This window comes from Arachis hypogaea, chromosome 16 (assembly GCF_003086295.3).
Source record: "Arachis hypogaea cultivar Tifrunner chromosome 16, arahy.Tifrunner.gnm2.J5K5, whole genome shotgun sequence".
Classification (NCBI taxonomy): domain Eukaryota; kingdom Viridiplantae; phylum Streptophyta; class Magnoliopsida; order Fabales; family Fabaceae; genus Arachis; species Arachis hypogaea.
Genome location: NC_092051.1, coordinates 148415593 through 148438051, shown reverse-complemented (window position 1 = coordinate 148438051; position 22459 = coordinate 148415593). Strand labels below are relative to the sequence as shown.

Below are 22459 nucleotides of genomic sequence, written 5' to 3'. Positions count from 1 at the left end.
GGGACTAATGCAGATGCATATGATGATTTTCTGAGTTTCTGAATTTGCTTCTGCTTTTGATTGATTTTGGGGAAGAAGAGGATGTGTATTTTCGTCCGAAAAAAGATTTTAGAACTAAGGTAAATCTTTAGAACTTTTTTATAAGCAAAAAAGATCGAAGATAAAAAAAATTTTCAACTTCTATATTAGAGACTAAAATTGTATTTAACTCTAAAAAATTTAACTAAATAATTTATAATTATATATTTAGATGATAGCATAAATTTGTTTTTTGGTAGAGTGATTCAATTCTAATAACTATAAACGAAATAGCCTAATTGAAAAGTTTCTTGATTTTGGTTGGAATTCTTATTCTCTTTATGGTTATTCGGAAAAAGAAAATTCTAAAATCTCTATTTTTTTTAGAGGGAAAAAACTTTCATTTTAGGTAGTAATACTAAAAAAAATGTACAGAGATCCTTGGGCGTACTGAAGAATATATATTCCCCTTGAACGCAATCATAAACATAAATTCAGAGTCTAAATCTTTTAATTAGTGTTTACAAAGACGAAGTCATTATAGAAAAACAATTTAATATTAACACCGCCATCATCATCATCAATTCATTGTCATCTCCATTGATACAAAAGTGACAAGTCCAATCTAAGTAATATCATCATAGAATTCAAAACTAATATCACCCCATATACACGTAGTATCTTTTGAAACCTGCATTTAGTAATTAATGATGACTCATACAATTCATACTTTTTTTTTGGACGTGTGCTTGGGCCAGCCAAACGAGCCGGCCCAAAGCAACAGAAGTTACTTGACCCGCATCAAGTCCCAGACCCGCACCTGACCCGGATACAATCCTGACCCTCAAAGCCTCAGCCTAATCTTCATCCTCCTTCACACAGATTTTAAGATTTTGTTTTTGGGTATTCAAGATTTTTTTTAATTGTAGGTCATGAAAACAAATTGATTGGATTGTATGAAATGGGCTCTTTTTGGGCTTCATAAGATTTATAGTATTTATAATTTTATATTTTGTATTGACTCACCCTTCTGGGCTAATGTGTTTCCTTCCTTGGGCCTAGGCCCCTTTTATTACCAAAAAAATATTTATTCTTCTAAATATGTGTTTTATGTATTAGGATATTCAGTATTTATTAGAATCCATCAATGCTCTTCTTTTATATTAACCTTTAATTTTTATCTAATCAAATCTAATAATTTATATAAATATGATGCATCTAATAAGTAATAAGCACATAATTGTTGTACTCGTTTTTGGGTATTCAAGATTTTAAGATTTTGTTTTTGGGTATTCAAGATTTTTTTTTTAATTTTAGGTCATGAAAACAAATTGATTGGATTGTATGAAATGGGCTCTTTTTGGGCTTCATAAGATTTATAGTATTTATAATTTTATATTTTGTGTTGACTCACCCTTTTGGGCTATTTCTTTTGGATTTTGTTTTTGGGATGCAATTCTTTTCGGTAAGAGAAATAATTTATTCTTCTAAATATCTGTTTAATTTCAAGACATTAGAAATTGCCTATTTTTCATTTCATTTTGTATTAGACAATGTTTAAGAAAATTATGAACATAATACATCAACTTTGTGTAATTTGAATGGAATATATATCGAACTTAAATTTTGATTTAAAGTTGTAGGCTTTTTTGAGCTTTCGGTAGAACCTACACAAAAATTCATCAGCAGAACACCGACTCAAATCTTGTCAAGCATAAAACTTGATTCCTTATTAGTATTACTAATTCATAGTTGCCACAATATTCTCTACACTCTTTATCAGTTAGTTGGGGCATCTTTTGTTATTAGTCCATTGAATTAGAATGAAATATTGGCCTAAAAAACCAACCACGTGGTACTAATATTAATAGATTCTCCTAAGTCTTTTTTGCTTTATTCCTTATTATATATTTAACCATTTTTCATTATGAGTATCCAAGCAAAAATCATATAGCAATAATATTAATATAGAGATTGTTATTATTATGGAGAGAGAATCAAGTGACATAGTTACTAAGAAGACATGGTTATTCAAGAAGCTAAGGAAGAAATCATGGAGTTGGAAATTTTTAATGTCTTCATTGAAGTGGAAGAAGCTTTGTTGGCCACTTTCCTTCATAGATGATATGATTTTCAAAATTGTGTCAATTTTTGAAGCTATTGCATTGGTCTCAATGCTCTCTTTTTTCTATCTTTGTTGTGGCTGTAGTTTCTAATTAGTTGATCTTGCATTATTGCACAGTTTTTTTTTTTCCTTTTAAAATTTATAATGAACAATAACCTTGTTATTAGGAACACTATATATTATTCATCTATAAGATTTTGTTTTTTGTTTTTTGCTGTTATAGCTTGATATCTTTTAATATACATTGAAAATTAATTTGTGAGCAACCCTAAGCAAAACATTATTTTGGAAATTAAAGATTTAACTAACAAGTATCCAATTCATTCACTATCATATAAGAAATTTATAGAATTTTTTTTTTCAAAATAAATAAAATTAAGTGGTGCTCCTAAAATATTTATTAACAAAAAACTTAGATTAAAAGCTTGTTAAACCTCCACCCAATTGCACCCAATTGCAAGTCACAATCATGGAGGTTTAATTTATTATGAGTTGACAAAAGTCAACCACAAAAATTCAACATTTTCAAAGATTTATTTTGTAAAATTAAAACATTTTCTCTCCCCCTATAAAAACACTACATCTTAATAAAATATATCAACCAAGTTGCTTCAAAATATGATGAACTCTTAAAAGATGATGAACTCTTAAAGGAGAAGGAACAATGGAGTTGCTTCAAGGACAAGTTACCACTCTCAAGAAGGGGATTATGAAGGGATCATAAACACTGGAATCTTTAACTTTCTGTGGCAGTGAATGAAGAAGTTGAACACTTTATATTGCAACATGTTAACAAGGAATTCAATGTAATTGGGATCACGCACTACAATATATATGTTAACCCTAATGTTAGTAAGTTCTAATTTTTAGATCCTTGTTTTGAGTACATACAATACTCCATCATTTTTTTTAGTTTTATGCATTGAGGATATTTATCTAATTTGTATTAGGTGCTTCCTTAATTTGTTGTGAAAAGGTATTATTTTTTTCATTTATTTTTTGACACAGGAATAGTGGAATCCAATCTTTAGTGAGTCAAAATTATTAGTGTAATCTTAGTTGTAATGTTGTACTTTGTATTTTACATTTTTGCCTTAACTAATACTTTGAGAGTTAAAATTAAAATAGCCCGAGTTAAATATATGTATTTTGCATTTTTATTAAAACTTCAATTAGGAAATAGCAAAAAATTGCTTTTTTTTAATTTTTGGATTATATATTACACGTATTTGGTATTGTTTTTTTTTTTAAAACTTTTAACATCTCAAGAAGTCAATTAAAAGTTTTTGAAGAAGTAAAATATGACTTTTTTTTTCAGAAGTTTTTTTTTATTACTTCTATTAAATTCTTTTTTTACTTCAAAATAAAAGAGACTATTATACTACTATTTTTGCAGAGGACATTACATCAAACATATTTACAAGTCAAAGGCTTAAATCACGCATCCGATATAAAAATATGAAGCACAGACAAGTATGAAGGATAAGGATACGATGCGAGTAAAACAATGTATAAAAATATTAGGACGCAATTCAGCTACAAGACATTATATTAGGTGAATTATGATTTTAATTTTGGCATAAATTGTGGCGAACATGCTAAAATACACAATCTTAATTGTTGTAGAATTATCATACCAATCGATTAAATTTTTATATATCATTCTAATAGCTTAAGAAAATCGATTGAGTAACAGAATCAATCGATTGAATTAATTAAACTCATATTACTTTGATAATTTTAATTGATTGGGTAATATGACCAATCGATTGAATAAGAAAAACTTTACGTGCCTTACAAAATTCAATCGATTGTGTATTAATTCTAATCCATTAAAATTTGGAAACCTGAATTTCAATCGATTGGTTTATGCATCCAATCGATTGAATTTCTAAAGAACACGATTTTTCCAACCCAATCCGTATATAACTCGATCAATGATAAAATTATGATTGATTAAGATTGCAAAATATTTATTACCATTAATGGAAGTTTTAATTTGTTATTGTTTTAGTTTTTGATTATCAAAAAATATGATAGATAAATGATAAAATAATAATTTATAAAATAAAAAAATAAATTTTATAATTAAATAATATATAAAAAACTAATTTGTAATTAAAATTAAATAAAGACTATTTAGCAGTTATTAAAAAATTTAAAAAATATATTTTATTATGAGACTATTTAATAGTCTAAACGTTTTAAGACCATCGAATCCAATTGTCCTTTTTCTCTCTCTTTAATATTGTCCTGTATTGATTAGCTTTTGAAAATATTGTACTATTATGAACCTTTTTTTTTAATATTGACCTATTAGGTGAGTTTGATCAAAAAATGAGCCCATTGGCGTGTTTAACATTGTTGTGGGAGTGCCGCCATTACCTGGATTTTGATGAAAATGTTAGTGGCGTTTTGTTCTACATGTTTGACACCTGACTTACTTTTTTCTTATTCTCTGCATAACCCAGCAACAGAAATAATCCCATGTCTCCATCCTCATTTCTTTTTCTTTGGTTGCTTTCAATTCTTCAGCAACAACAACAAACCACTTCTAAAAATACTTGCTCCTCCCCTGTCCCCTCACCATTGAAGAAAACATCACTGCTATTTTGACTAATTTTAAACTTTAAAATTCGTGTAATATGGCCGTTTTCAGTTTTTTAATTTCAAAAAATAAAAAAATTCTTCAACACAAAACGGCTTGCCATTTTCTTTTTAAAATATTAAAAAATTATTAACATGCACAAAAGGGTGGTGACGTTTTATGTGTATTCTGAGAGTTAAAAATTTTTTTCATACCAATGTTAAATTCAACTATACAAAATAATTTTGAAAAGAGTCTCGTTAGGAGCCAACGAAGAATCTTGACAATGTGTATAATGGGCCGGTTATTTAGTCTAATAGAGATAAATAATAAATTCAAAAACTCTTATTCAATTATTTCACATCAAATTTTAAATTTTCCAATTTCAAATTTCAAATTTTAAAAAATTTCAGTTAGTTATTTCAAAAAAAATTAAAATCCTAATTTATTAAAATATTTTACTCTAATACTCTCTTATTTTTCACCCGATAGCCACCCCACCTTCATCAACAATAATCCCATTTCACGGTCGCTACTTACCATACGTCACTCACCTTTAATAAAAATAACCATCCAGTCAAGGATAAAAATAATCATCCGCATACTTTAATTATATATAACTAAACTCAATCCAATCAAAATAATCATCTACATAAAAATTAAAATAACCATACACACACCTACTAAAATAACCATCCTAAATTGACCATCAAAATAGAAGAAGAAGATGAATAAACAAAAGAAACAACTATGATCATCCAACAATTTAATTTTTATTAAAAAAAATGTATAATTTGACACATGATTCTTATGATTTGATGTAACCGTAAAATTGGAGAAACAAAAAATAGAAAAAAAAGTTTGAACCGATGAATTGTGATCACCGACTGAAAATGAACGACGTTGCACTCCATTTACGAACTTCAATGCGGTGACGGACGTATCAATGGACAAACACTTGTTACCCTTTTACCTTGCGCCGTTGACGTCCGGAGGAACGCACACGCCGGCTGCGACGGAGTCGTTCCTGATCTGGGTTGATGCGGTGTCGTGACAATGACCCACACAATCGAGAGGCGCTGCTGGGCATTGGCCGGTGTGGACGGCAGCATCGGCAGGAACGTGTTGCGGTGAGAAAGGACGAGAAAGGAATGTATCACCGTTGAGAGAGAGTCTTGTTTTTTTGTTAAGAGAGAGAAAGAATTTTGGTTTTTGTTTTTACGGCAATCAATCCTAATTTATTTTAAATTCCAAATTAGCAAATATTTAAAATTAATGAATTGATTTTAATTTAATTTAAATTTTAAATTAATTTTATTGAACACATTGTACACTAATAATATTGGCTCCTCATACTTTTTCTTTTGAAAAACATCCATCTCTCTACAATATTGAAAAACTCAGCCGTACTATTATGTTAATAATATTGTACACGTTAATATCCAATTATCCACACATCTCGTGTTCCCCATCCACTACCCCTTAACCGCTTACTTTTCTAGTTTTCTTTCCTTATTTAACTCAAATTTTAAACTTTCTCTCTCTATTCAAATTTCTAACATTTTCTCTCAACCTTTCTTTCACCGTTGCCAGTATCAGGGTAATAAAATGGGTCGAATCTGTCTAGCCAATTCGTTGAATCCGCTAAAAAGACGGGTCTAGATAGAATTTAAAATCCATCAAATTTAAAAAATTCACCAAATCTGCATTGCTTAAATTACGGGTTTTAGTAGAACGGAACGGACTGGCCTGTCGGACCAAAGATTTTTATTTTTATTTTTTTATTAAATAAAAAGTAATTACTAATACAAAAATATAATTTTTAAACACTTTTTTCATTTTTTGTTTTTATTCTTCTTTTAGTTATTAACTTTATTTATTTTATTTTATAAATTTGTATATATGCTCAAATTATGTAGCTTATTTTTTAAAATAAAAATGATTCTATTGAAAAATATTATTTTGAACAATTTTATTAAAGTTAAAAATTTAAAAAATTAATAAAAAATTATATTATAATTTAACTATTTTTTATTTGTATTTAATTTTTTAATTATTATTTTTTTGTTAATTTTAATAAATTTTATTTAAAAAAAAAAGTCAAACGAATTTGTCTGCCGACCCGCCAATTAACCATAAAACAGGACGAACTAGCATTTTAAACCCACTTTAGTTAACGGGACAGGCCGGCTCGCCCCGTTTATAATGCAGGCCTATACGGGGCTGGCTAGGTTGGGATGGGTCAGCCCGCTTTACCACCCCTACAAGTACGTATGACTCACTTGCACATGAACCAATTACTAAATTACGCTCAAAAGCGAAAGTTACGGTTACCAATGTACACTTTTATTAAATTACTCTTCGACCTTAGTTCATGATAACAATATAGAAGTCTCATGGTCTACAAATACAACCCAACCATGATTCTAAAAATTGGACTGAACTGACAAGTCGAACCGGTTCAAATGAAAACCAACAACGTCAACAGTACGGTCCTATAACCAAAATCGGTAATTAAAGAACCGGCAAAAAATTGTTGAACCTGCCGAGAACCGGCCGATTCTTACTAAACGATGCCGTTTTACTAAAGACCCTCATTTTTCAATTTTCACCCTAGTCCCTAGATCTCAGCAGCCTCACGTTCTTTTTCTCCTCTCCAACAACAGTGTCGCCGCCTCCAACTACTCCAAGGTTCCCTGCGTTTTCGCCGGCGCCAGCCGCTAGTTCGCCGCCGTTCGTCCAACGCGCTGACCCTCACAACCCGCCGTTCTTCGACGGTGGGTTCGACTTCGCATTCTCCGCATGGCTTGACGAGGCGCTATTCCCAGCGAGATTCGCTACAGAGATGGATCGCCGTGTCAGATCTGGTGGCTCGTGTATTGTCGCCGTCGCGAGTGCGGGGATGATGTGGTGAGGGAAGTCATTTATCTGTTCAGTAATGTTACCTTGGCTGGAATGAGAATGACAAGTATGTTATGCGAACTTCTTGGTTCATTCTTGATTTTTCACTGCTTACTGGGTTTTTCACTTTTTCCTTTTATTGCAGATGATATATATATAGAAGTTGTAGACTGATAATGTCATGGATAATTCAGTTTGCTGCATTGCATTACTAAGTATTTATTGTTCTAATGAATTAAAAAAATATATAAATTGATATGAAGTTCTGCTCTGTGAACAGGTTTTGCACTTGACTATGGAATAGGTAAATGTTGTTGTTGAAATTATTGCTAAAAATGAATTTGTTATGCTGCTGCTATAAATTAATTTCTTTCTAGCTGTTGACCTCTCTTGTTAGAAAGTTTCATATGCCACATACTTAATTCTGTGTTGTATGTATTGCAAAGGGTACAATGAAATTAGGCCAGTTAGCAAAGGAATTAGCAGTCGATGTAAATATTAAACACAAAGCCAAAGGACAGCTTCCTCGTCCAGTGGGTTATGTAACAATTAAGTGTCAATTTTACTTGTGTCATTCCTTTAGTAATTATTTGGCAAAAGAATTTCTCTTATTGCTCAAAAGAATTCCTTACCTTATCTAATATCCATACAAGGAAAACATAATTTAAACCGTATGAGTACTTGAGTAGTAATTTTGTGCTTCTTTATCTGTTGCAGCATTCTTATAACTCCTATAACTCCTAAATGATATAAATACAGTGAAACACATTGTTTGAGTAAAGGTTTGGATCAGTAAATTGCATAACCAAAATAATCTATCTGATTGCTATGTATAATCTTTAGGCTATTTCTTGTGTTTTTCATTTTACAAAAATAAGTTTATCTTTCTTTTTAAGTTTTACACTTAGTTCTCACTCTTTAGTACTTGTTTTAAATGAATATAACTAAGTTGAAGTGAATTATTCATGTTACTGTATAAAAGTTCGAGCTGAAATAGTTGGATACCCTAATGTTGAAAAGTCATCATTGATAAACCGTTTACTAAAACGAAGAAGGTGCCCTGCAGCCTCAGACCAGGAGTTACCCTAATTGTTCATGAACTTATATTCTGTTAAAGTTGAAACTAATGGCTTCTAATGTTGAGTACTTAACAAGTTTTTGGGAATTTTGATGATTGATGACAAATTTTTATATTGGCATTTAATATTTAGATATTTTTTTTTACTATTTAACTTTCTAGTTTGTATTTTGATAAAATCATATAGTTTTGGTTGATGATATTTCATGTAATGTTTTAAAATTTGAAAATATTTTAAGATTTATATTAGACTATAATTATATTTTATTTATAATTTATTTATTATTTTATTTTAAAATAAATTTTCCAGTTGAACCACGGTTGAACCAATAAATCAGTGAATTAGTGACTAGAGCGGTTCAATGACTGGTTCGGTTCTCAGAACCTTGAATCCAATAGAATATATAAATTCAATTACAATTTTAGGGTTTGTTTGGGCGTCATTCTTGAAAAAGATCTTTTAAAAAAAGATCTTTTACAAAAGTAAAAATGATTTTATGTTCGGATACTTTAGTTAAAAGTACTTATTTAAAAGATGTTATTATTTAGATACAAAAATACAAAAGTACTTTTATAATAATAAAATTACTTAAAAGGACATTCAATCATAAAAGAGTTTATTAATAATAATAAAAGAAAAATAATTATTTATACTAATTTATTTGATTCGATAATTGATCTCTTATATTGTCTCTTATTTCTTCCATTGCCCAAACATCTTCTTGTGTTGGTTCTTCCCATTCATTAATTTCAGAATTTGTTGATCCATTTCTTACTGTCATCTTCATTGGCTTGTAACGAAATAATATCTTTAAATTTTTGCAAAATATTTATGTCATCAGAATCCATCATTTTTATAAAATTATGAAGGGTGAAACATGCAACAATGATATCACACTGGATTTTAAATTTGGCTTTTAATGGTATGTTTTGTAGTATCTTCCATCTTGCTTTGCATAGCTGGGTTTTAAATTTGGCTCTTAATGGCATGTTTTGTAGTATCTTCTATTTTGCTTTGCATGCTCCAAAAGTCCTTTCAATTCCTGTTGTTAAACTTGAATGACAATAGTTGAACTTTTTCATTGTTTGATCTAAAATTTGGAGCTAGTCTAAATTGTGGAATATGATACCTTGTATGATGATAAGGTCGTAAGAATTCCTTAAAAGTTGGATAACCAGCATCAACTAAGTAATATTTACCTGAAATACATTAAAAAATATACAAAAATCAAGCTACATATTATCATGAAAATGAATGTAACCTCAAAATAAACTTAAATGACATAACTAACCTTCAGGTGGATGTGAAAAATTTAGCTTTTTTGTTCGAAGAGCCTTCATAAAAATTCTTGTATCATTTGCAGAATCTTCCCACCAGCCCATATAAATGTAAAACATATATTAAAATCACACACACTCATCACATTTGTTGTAGTATTTCCTTTTCTACCAATATATTGTACTTGCTCATCTTGGTGAACATAAATGGTTATATGCGTACCATCTATAACTCCAATACAATCTTTGAAATATGGCCAATATCTATCATTATCCATAATATATTTAGGTGTGTCTGTAAAACTAGGATCAATAGGTCTAATAATATTTTTTGTTAATTTCTTCACACATGATGGAACATGATGAAATATAGTTTTACCTTAATGTTGAAATTGCTCCTCTAACATTCTATAAAAAGCTCCTTGCCCAAGCATGTATAAAAATGTTGCTACCATCTCTTCTCCACTAACATGTGTGGATTTCAAGTCATAATTAAGAACTAAATCATTGCATAAACGGTTAAACACTAATTTTCTCATTCTAAATTGTTCAAAAAATCGCATTTCATTCCCTTCCTTTAATTCTAATAGCCATTGATATCCTGATAGTTTTGAAGTCCTTTTCTCTTGTTTGAGGACATATCGCAAGTAATAATTGGCAACTCCATAAATAGCTAATATAACAGCTGATTCGTAATCTTTTTCATGTTCTTCATATTCAGTATCATTATCTGTTTCATAATCATTCATCCTGTATAATTTAAATTAACATGAAAAATAAGATAACAAAGCAAAAAATACTATTCACAATGTCATTATTAAATAAAGTTCCAAAATATAAAATCAAAACACAAATTATAACATTGTCACTGAATTAAAGTTCAACAATAACAATAATAAGAATTTATGCAGAAAAAAAAAGTTTAGAGACAGTTCATGTCATCTAATTTAAAAGATTTTAGCCATCCAAGTTGTTGATTGGGATCATCACTCAATGCAATGAAAGTTTCTCTATATTGTGGCTTAGCCATTAATCTAATTCCCAAATAGAACTGTGGACTATATGGTTTTAGACCAGGTAATTTACGTGACAACTTGATGCAATTTTCTATTGAGCAAGGATCATCTCCCTTAATTCCAGCTCGTTTCTCAACTTTTTTGTTTGAAGTCTTCTTCCTTCTTTTTTTTCTAGTAGGGCTTTGAACAACTGTATAATTAACAATGTCTTCTTCAACAAATTCATTTGTATAATTCATTTCATCTCCACTCTTGAAATTCTCATTGTTCTTATTAAATTCTTCAGAATTTGGATCTTTTGATAGCGCCCAAACACTATAACTAGTAGCTATGATATCCTTAAAACATTGTTCAAGCCTATCTAAAGATTTTGGAGCCATACTATATAAATTATAACGTTAATAAAATAAATTATAATATAAATAATAATCGTGAATATAATAACACTAAATAAAAATAAAATACTATGATAAAAAACCAAATAAAAATCACAAATAAATTAATAATAATAATGACAAAATGATAAAAAAATTAAAAAAAAAACACAAAAACGTAAAATAATATGAAGACAGAGACAATATGAAAAAAAATGGTAAAAGAAAGCAAATAATAACAAAGTACAGTAATATGAAGCTTATAATAATAACAATACGAAGAAGAAATGGTAAAAAAAAAGAATCTGATGATTTGTTGTTGAGTGTGTAAAAAAACAATAATATTTTAACTTTCAATCTTTATATTTATATATTTCACAAAAGCTAAATGAATATGTTTTATTTTTATTTGTGAATCATTTCAGATTTTTTACTTTTTAATATTTTGATACTCGTATATTTTTTTATATTTATATATGATTATATTTTATATCAAATCATTAAAGATTTTATCTCAAAATATTACATAATTCTTTCAATAGGGAATTCGGTAAAATATTACATAATAATGCTCCTAAAATATTAGATACAGATTCTTAAAATATCATAACACTGAAAATTAATGATTCAATGAAATTGAATCTCAAACATCAAGCCAAGATTAATACCGTATAAAATATAATCCATCTATAAAAATAAAAACAAAAATAAAAGATATCACGTGTGATTATAACAAAAGAAAATAAAAGTTGCGTTGATTTTGTATGAAATAGTCAATTGACTTTTTATATATGTATTGAAAACATAAAATAGATAAAAAAAGATAGCAGCAAGAGAACCAGAGATTACCAGAGGAGCTGCGGTTTGAGTTGGAACCTCATTACGAGGTTTAAGGCATGAAAGAGACATTGAATGTATAGTACATTCATGAAAGAAAGGGGATAACTTTTTAAAATTTTAGTAAGGATATTTTTGTTTATCAATGATTACAAAACATCTTTTTTTAAGGAAAAAGATTTTTAAAAACAAGATATAAATTGTAACTTTTCAAAAAGATATTTTTTTTATTTTTCTAATACACTTAGTTTTTATTATTTTATCTTATCTTTATCTTATTTTTATTTGTTCTTATCTTATCTTTATTTATTTTTATCTTTTATAGAACAATGCTATATATATATTTAGTTTTAATTTCATAATTCAATTCAATTCAATTAACAATCAATAAAATTTTTTCCTCTTTTCTTTTCCTATTCTTTCACAATTTTATCATGGTGGAGAGTGTATGCGACTTACTAGATGGGAGAAAGTTGTGTAGAACTAATAGAGTTAGGTGCTTGAATCCAAAGCTCAGTGATTCCAAAAAAATTGTTGATTTGAACTCACTGTACCGGAAGACAAATGTGGCTAGTGTTGGAAACTTATGCAGCCGTAATTATGCAATGGATAGACTCAACCATTTGAATGGAAGTAAAACATCAATAGCGGATATATCTGATGCAGTAAACAGCCTGACTGGAGTTTCGGATGGTGGCAAGAGGTGTGATAGTGGCGATGAAGATAGTATTAATAAGGGGAGCTGTGGTCGAAAGAGGAAGAGAGAGTCTATGTCAGAAATGCTGCACTGGATTCTTGATAGGGCTGAGAATCCTTGTGATCCTGCAATGGGTTCAATGCCCAAAAAGTCAAAGTGGAAGTCATATGGTAGTGAAGAGATCTGGAAGCAGGCTTTGTTGTTCCGGGAAGCTGTATTTCTGAAAAGTGATCACCCTAGTTGGCAGGGTCAAAGGATGCATCCTTGCATGTATGATGATCAGGTCGGGGCAAACTACAATCTTAGGGAGAGATTAAAAACTGACCAGAAATCACATGCTGGAGGAACAAAGGGATGTTACGGGAGATGGTCACTTGATGAACCTGCCACCGTGCCCATTCCTATTGGCCCGGCCCATCAAGCTGAAGTTCCTGAATGGACTGGCATGGCTGTTGAGAGTGATTCAAAATGGTTTGGAAACCAAATATGGCCAGCAGCAAAGGTGAATACCAATCTTATCGAAAGGGATCCCATTGGAGCTGGAAGAAAAGATTCATGTGGCTGCCAATTTCAAGGTTCAGTTGAGTGTATCCAATTTCATGTTGCTCAGAAAAGGGCTAAACTTAAGCTAGAATTGGGTGATGCATTTTACATGTGGAATTTACACAAGACAGGGGAAGATGTTAGGCGATTGTGGACCGAACACGAAGAGAAGAAGTTTAAGGATGTGGTGAAAGCAAACCCTTTTTCAAAGGGAAGATAGCAAGTTACTGAAGTCACAAGCTTCGTTGAGCACAGATTTTGGCCATTTGTGCTTCTTAGTGGCAACAATCTTTGTATTTAGATAAATTAAATTAACTTAACAGCAATGCTATGGGCCAACAATTTTTGTGATTGTTAGCCATCAACTAGCCATCAATGATGATTTGATGGTGTGAGATTGGTGTGAGATTTCATCCAATGGCTCACCTTTCTCTGCTGATTACATGCTGGCCAAAATTCAATAAAACTGCTGGTGTACAGACAAAGTAGAGAGGAGAATACTCTTTAAAAATTAACTTATTATTAAAAGTTATTAGATAAATTAAATTTATTTATTATTGTTATTATTTTTATACAATTATTTGTATTACTGTTTTATTAATTTATTCAAAAAATAATTAAAATTTGAAATTAATTGATATAAAATATTACAGGTATAAAACTAAGAAAAATTCTTATTTGTATAAGAACAAACCTAATAAATAATTATTCTATTTAATATATAATTAAAAGTATTTTTTGTTGTATCAAAAAAAATATGCAACATTGCATTTTATTCACTTATTATAATTTATTAAGATAAAATTATGTAATTAACTCTTTTAAACATTAGTTATTTTTTTGCATGCAATATAGAAATAAATGAATATAATATTTATTTAGTAGACCTAATTATGTAAAATATTTTTGTTATCACTATTTGATGACCAAAGAAAAAAAATATTATTTTAAGAAAAACTAATAATATATTTATAATAATATTATTAATACAAAATAATAAATTTTAAATGTGCTTTTAAATAGTATATATTATTTAAAATAATATATTTAAAATATAATAAAGTAACATATTTTAATAAAAAATTTGTTCAATTAAAAATTATATCAATATTTTTTTATATGATTTTTTTTATTAAACTTTTTTTCTTTTTCAAGAACAATTAACATATCATTGAGATATGATAAACGTTAACATAAATATTTAACTTTATTTTTTATTTAATTCGAATTTGATCCATAATAAAATATGACATATATACGCATATATACATATATATAAATTGGAGTCATACAATATAGATTATTTAATAACCTACTTTATCATGCATATGAGTATATGAAAGATAAATATATAAAATATTTAAAATATATATATTATGAAAAACGATTTTGACAAATAAATGTATTGTGTGAAAAAAAAAATCAATACTAATTTTTCTATTAGTTTTTTTTAAACTGATTAATTAGATATGTAACACGTTAAAGGATTTGATGGTCTTGAAACGTTTGAACTATTAAATGGTCGAATAACAAAACATGTTTTTTAAATTTTTTAATAATTACTAAATAGTTTTTATCTAATTTTAATTACAAATTAATTATTTATAATTATTTAATTATAAAATTTATTTTTTATTTTATAAATTATTATTTTATTATTAATAAAAAACAAAAACAATAACGAATGATATCTTTCATTAATCATAATAATCTTTTTAATAATCTTAATCTATTAAAATTTTATCTTTAATCTGTTATATCCTGTTTCTTACAAAATTAATAAATTTTTTAAAAAATTAATCGATTTGATTCACAAAACAATCGACTGAATTTTACGTTTTCATGATTCAAACGATTGAACATGGGATTAATATATATTCACTGTTTTCTGTAAGCTGTATTATTCGCAAAGGGTGTAAATCTGAGTTGAGATTTTAGAAGGAAAAGGAAGGGATGAGAAGGGTTTGAAGAGTAATTAAGAGTCTATTTAATCGTCAAACTTTTTCATTCAGTTCCTTTTGCTGCAAAAACTCAACTCACAATCACCCTGCCAAAAGAGATATTACTGGACAGCGAGAAAACCGGTTGAAAAATTTTAAATTTAATTATAGAAAATCTGAAATTCAATGAATTGTTTTGTGAATTAAATGGATTGATTTTTTTAAAAAACACGATTTCACAATTCTATAGGGATATAGTGGATTAAAAATAAAATTTTAATAGATTAGAATTGACAAAAAAATTATTACGATTAATGGAAGATTTAATTCGTTATTAGTTTTGTTTTTTATTATTAATAAATATGATAGATGAATAATAAAATAATAATTTATAAAACAAAAAATAAATTTTATAATTAAATAATATATAAAATATGAATTTGTAATTAAAATTAAATATAGACTATTAAACAATTATTAAAAAACTTTAAAAACATATTTTGTTATAAAATTATTTAATATCTAAGGACCATCAAATTCGATGCCAACTGACCTCATACTCTCAAGTCTCATGAATATACTAAAGATTTTCCTAACCAAAGTAAAGTAGTATTATATGTAAAGAGTAATAAGAAAATCATTTCTTATTATTTGAAATAAACTATTCTTATAACTAAAGAAAAAAAAAACATAACTGGGATTTTGTATAAAAATAATGCAAAATAATGCATAGCCTTAGCTTCCAACATTGTCTTGTTCTTCAACCATGTTTGTGTTTGTCTTCTCAGCTTGTTGAGTTGGATTCATATCTTGAATATTATAATCCACATGCTCTACCTCTACTCTACCTCTACCCCTTCTTTGCATGCTTATTGTTGACATCAAATTTCAAATATGTTAGCATATCAGTCAAAATAAATAAATAAATAAACTCATTTGGATTAAGCAACTTATGAGGATCCATCATCCACCTAAAATCACAATCTTACGAACATCGATATGTTTTGAATGATGGAAATACAAACTATTTTATCAAGCTGCTATAAAACATATTATTTTGAAAAAAAAGAAAATTAGTCACTAAATTAGACTCATATATTTATACATATTGTTTGATATATTATTTTTCTATGTAGTGAGACAAAACTTTGTTATTATTGTTTATTATTGTTTGACATATTATTTTAACAAAGTTTTCCATCTCTAGAAGTAATAAAAAAATGTAACAGCAAAATAATCAAATCTTTTCTAATAGTATAATCAAAATTTTGCATGATTATTAGTTAGGTATCTTATATAATGACTTATTTTTAGCATATAATATGAAAAAATTCTTAAATATTCTCTGTGCAATGATATAATAATTAAATAACAAGTCAAGTATTTATAATAAAACGATTATATTACGTGTATATTAAAATTAGTTACTAAAATTAATTATTAGTATATATTTTAAAATATACATTAAAAATAAATTAAATTATACATATATTTATATATAAATATATTATAGGTTGATTTTAACGTAAAAAGCTAAAAATAGCATTTTTGATAAGTAAGCATATGTATTAAGTAACATAAATTGATAAGAGAGAATAAACCTTTTTGTTTACATGGTCGGTTATCTTGAAGACAATGGTCCAGCCCCAGGAGAAGAAGTTCCATACCGCCGGTAAGGGCGGCAAAGGCAGCAGCGGCAGGGAGGCCACGGCGGGCTGAGAGCAGCCCTACGGCAGCAGCATCAGCAACAATGGTAGTTTTCCATGAGTCATCATAATTCCGTTTAAAAGCAACGGACGATGCATATGTTAAGGTGTCGCCGAGTAGGGACCAGGCACCAAACTTGCCGGCGACACCCAGCGTGTTGAGGCTCACTGCTCGGAACGCACAGCCGAGGCGGGGGAAGCCACCGCCGTCCACTGCTCTGAGAAAGTGGTAGGCGGAGCCCCCAATAAGCCCGAAATGGAAATTCAAGCCAGTTGCATAGGCAGTTTCACAAAACCACCCTTTCAGGGATTGATCCTTCGTTAAAACAACTGTACATACATAACAATTTTTCAAATAACAAACACAAAACATAACAATTACTGACAATTTGGATTCTAAATTTACGAGAGGAAATGTTAAAAATTATCAAAATTTATTTATTTTTATTATAATTTAGTTATTAAAGGTGGAAACACAACTCACGTGAAGAGTCGATAGATAATTTGACTGATTTGACTAAATTTAGATAAAATGTGAAAATTTAGGTGTAGTCGACTTGATAGTTGAGAGCTGTTAGATGAAAATTTAATCAAATCAGTCAAATCATCTAACGGCTCTCAATTATCAACTTCACGTAAGTAAGTCGACGACTGCACCTTAGTTTCCACTTTTATCTTATACTCTTAAATTAATTTCAATTTAACTCTTTAAATTTTTTATTTTATAATTTTAAATGACTCTACAAATTTTATAAAATTTCTATTAAATCTTGTGAAGATTTCATATTTTATAATCATACTTGCATGAGTGCACTTTCTTGCTCTTTTTTACCTGAAAAATCAATTTTATATTGAGAAAAGTAGCAAGAAAAACACTTGATCAAGAACTTGCAATGGAAGCACGTACACGGGGTACCTTTTTGTGTGTCTTGAATATCCTGGATTGGGCGCAGCCATTTGTCGTGGGCCTTGTGAAGAGCACAAGCACTGCCAACAATGGCGGTGAGGATGCTTGCATAGGGTCGGAGACGCACGTTCTGGCACGCGCTTCCAAGGCGGTGGAAGGTACTAACACCTTTGGGAGAAGCATATAAGGCTTTAAGAAACTGGAATGCAGTGTCCCCAGCCACACCAATCTGGAATCCAAGGCCTGTTGCTGTCACAACATTGTAATAGCGACTCAGATCCGGTTCGGTTTTGGTTTTGGGATTGGAGGTCGCAGCCATCTTGACTATGGGAGAATGCTGATGCTAAGGGTACGTTTCAAATTGATTAAAACAGAGATTACTCCAACCTTTTAAATGAATTACGATTCTATCAATCTTGAAACAAAATCTTTATAATAATTGTAGAAATTTGACTCCATTCTTCTTTCACAAGAAATGTTTTTTTTTTTTAAAGTAAACTACTATTTTTAAGTAATATAGCATATTTGGAAACCTCTTTACAGTGTTTTAAACCAAAAAAAAAAAATAAATTAATTTAAATGAAATTCAATTCAATTTTAATATAATCGTATTTAATCTAAAATTCTATCTATTTATATATTCTTAATATATAAAAATATTTTTTAAGACATCTTTCTTCTTCTTATTAATCAACTATTATTTTCAAATCAGTAAAATATATAACCTCAATAATTAATTTATTAATTTCTATAAATAACTCATTAAATGTAATAAACATTCATATTACAAATGTCATAATAATATTATTAATCATAATAAATTTTACGTTATAAATATTCAAACTTCATAAATTATTCAATGAAGTATCATTCTTTGGACAATATCATCAAACAAATCGACAATTGGTTTATTTTTGAATTTACGAACAAAACACTTTAATTATTTTTGTTTTTTATACTTTTTATATTATTTTATAATATTTTTTATATAATTGTAATTTAATATCATTAAAATTATACTTCTTTCACTATACTATTCTTGTTCCTTTTCTAATAACATAAAAAAATGTAATCAACTTTTTTAATTAACTATTAATTATGATTTACTAATACTGCATGGAACACCTCTTCATGTAATTGTGAAAAAAAAATGACGAAAAAATTTCAAATATTTTTACAAGAAGAAAAAAAAGTCTATACTATACAAAATTTGAGAATAGAAAATGCAAATGATTTGTATAGACCAATTAAAGGTACAATGAAAGCAAACTTTTTACTCTTGCATTACTTAAAACATTGTCTGAAGAGCGGGTCAAAGAAAAATATTAACGGATAATTTTATTTTATATTATTTCAATTATTCTTATTAAAAATAACTTATTTAAAAAAATCTATACATTTTCGTTTTTTTATTGTAGATATCATTGAAAAACTGCATGCACATCAAGAGATTAAGGAAAAAGAAAATCATACAAATTCAAGACACATCTCTTCGGAAGAAAAAAGAAAACAACAACTCAAACAACAATCACTATAAAAAAGGAGGACGACCGCAGCATAAAAAGACTAAGTCCATAAACTAAAACAAATGCAAAAATCAAACCACCAAATAAAAATGTTACTTTGTACAATTCTAACATCCAAATCTTTTGTACTACAAATCATTTTAAATAAAACACCTTTCAAATTTAACTTTGGTTTACACATATTTAATTTAATTCTACAAAACATAATTTTTAATATTTATTATATACTATCATTAATTTACCACCCCACATATCGCACGGATCTTATTCTAGTTCTATTATAATTTCACTTAAAATATAAAATGTCTAAAATATTTATCAATTCAACTAAATATCCTTTAGAAATTGTACAATATTCAGTTTTTTATTACAATAATTAAAAAAATAAAACAAACTAAATAGCATGTGAATTTTTAAAACTTATTGAGCCTGTTGAGCGAATAATAGATATGTTTTATAATTTGTATTCCATGCCTGTTGAGCCGCTAGTTTAAATAGATTTAGTATCTTTTTAAAATTGAATACACATTTAAAATACAAACTAAATAAAACTAAAATTTTAAATTTTTGTTTCAGTTTTATTATTTTTAATTATTAATAGATTATCTTTTAAATACACTTCCAAAAATATAAATTCAGTAAAATTGAAGATTTTAATTCGTCCGTGTGATTATTCATCTGCGCCACCGTCCTCCTCGGCGCCAACGCGTCATCTCCAGCGCCGTTTTTCTGCAACGCCGTCGTCCGCCTCGCTCGTCCTTGGCATCGCCTTCCTCCTCGCCACTCAGTTCGCAAACCTCGCTTCGTCCTACTATTCGTCATACTAGTCCTCATCAGCATCGCTAATCCTTCTGCATCGAAAGTGGATCTCAGATATTGTAGATGTGTTTAAGAGAAAGCGATTCATAATTGACCATATGTATTTGTTTAGTTATTCAATCATATTGATTGTGCATACTATGTAATAACATCCTAATTTGCATTGGAAAATGGTTTAGATAGAAAAACAACTTAAAAATCACAATCTTTAAGTTGTCAATACTATTATATATGCAATTATGACCACTGCAAATATTTAAATTTTTTGTTTATGATTTTAAATGTGTTTTAAAAATATTTTATGTATTACTTGACAGAATTTAATTCAATTCTATATTATTAAAAGTTTTTAAACAGGTTAATAATATTTCAATAACTTTTTTTTCCTATGTTTCAATAACATATAGTAAACGCTAACATTATTTGGAAATTATTAATTAAAAGTATTTGGATAATATAAAGTCTTTTTAGTAAACTTAATCTTACACCTTACTAAGGTGGAACTGTGGAAGTAGGCTCGATTACTCCATAGAGCTTGTGGCTCAACTTGTTTTAGGATTAATTAGACTCAGCTAATTTTATTAAATAGATTAGATTTGGTTATTTTGTAAGGCTTATTAGTTAAAAGATTAGACCATAAACTTTAAAAAAAACTATAAAATTCATTGGTTGGCTCGTCAAAATTATTTTTATAAAAATAAATTACTTTTAATTTAGATTTTTAACTATTCACTTATATTAAATAAAAAAAAATCTAACCAATAGGCAAGATGGTTAAAATTATAGTTTTTTTTAAATTTTTTTATAAATTCTAAATATAGTTATGAAATATGACTAAAAATTGATAGATAAATAAATTATTCTTTATAAATTATAAATTATAAAACTTAGAATAAATTTAATGTCATTTAAATTTTTTAAGTTTATTTTTAGTTTTTAATTCACAAAATAAATTTTTTAAATAAGTTTGTGGTTCGAACTTAAAAAAAATTCTATAAGATATAATAGACGTAGGCATGGGCCATCTATTACAACATGAATCAGGTTTGTATTCTGCCTATTTCCACCTGCATGTGCATAGACCTTAAAAATTAAAATCAAACTTGCCAATTAATGCAATAATGTTCAGAGAAAATAGAAAGTCATATAAAATATTTGGAAAATAACTCTCAATATCAGAGTGGCGCAGCGGAAGCGTGGTGGGCCCATAACCCACAGGTCCCTGGATCGAAACCAGCCTCTGATAAACAAAGAACTTTCTTTTTTCCCATTGTTGGCAACTGGCAGCTATATCAACCATCTAATGGCTAGTCCTAGTAACAATGGACATTAAAAACATGGTTATATGTGCCAAACAAGACCACAAATCCGGCAAGCAACAATGGAAGTGTTATTTTCGGATTTGCACTAGACATTGATTTACTATTTAGCATGCCATTGATCATAACTTCTTCGGATTTGGTCGCAGTGCAGTTGCATTAACATCATCTGTGACGGAGAAAAGAAATGTTGAGTTGTTGACAATTATACAACCACTATTGAGAACAGAGACCAGCCAAAAACATAAAGCATACGAAATAACTAATCATGTGTGGTTAATACAACATGCTCAGAGTTTGAAATTAAAGGACGTCCAAAAAAATAATAAAATGTAAAACGCTTAAACTCAATGCTTTGGATAAATTATTTTTAAATTTTATAGTCCCCAAATTTATATTTGTTATAAATTTATTGTTTTTTCACTTGATTTTACACGTTAAATAACAAAAATTCTATATATACACTAAAAATAAATCACCAAATTCATTTTAAATATATTTTATATTTTTAAGATTAATTCAGTCATTGATTTTTTGTATGCACGTATTCTAGTCGATTAAATAATAGTGACATCTCATAATACGTTTGGGATAACGTTGACACAAACACACAACATCAATTAATAAAATGGAAAATTAAAAATAAATTATCCTGGAAACGGAAATTTTGGTTTAGATTGCTAACTGAAGATATTGGCGTAAATGAATAGATTCTAATAGGGTTATAGATTTGGATGGCGGCGGAGATTAAGAGAAGAGTGGGATAGCGGTAGTGACAATTGACATGC

At 28.3% G+C, this 22459-nt stretch overlaps 1 protein-coding gene and 1 long non-coding RNA gene across 2 annotated transcripts; both read left to right on the top strand.

Annotated features, from left to right (window-relative positions):
* Nucleotides 1–7324: 7324 nt before the first annotated feature.
* On the top strand, nucleotides 7325–8233 carry LOC112697765 (uncharacterized). Its single transcript, XR_003151289.2, has 2 exons — nucleotides 7325–7698; nucleotides 7912–8233. It is a non-coding gene; the product is annotated as an uncharacterized lncRNA (long non-coding RNA).
* Nucleotides 8234–12079: 3846 nt separating this feature from the next.
* Nucleotides 12080–13920, top strand: LOC112698326 (AT-rich interactive domain-containing protein 1-like). Its single transcript, XM_025751625.3, has one exon. It carries the CDS (start codon nucleotides 12649–12651, stop codon nucleotides 13672–13674), a length of 1026 nt encoding a protein of 341 aa, XP_025607410.1. The 5' UTR covers nucleotides 12080–12648; the 3' UTR covers nucleotides 13675–13920.
* Nucleotides 13921–22459: the final 8539 nt, after the last annotated feature.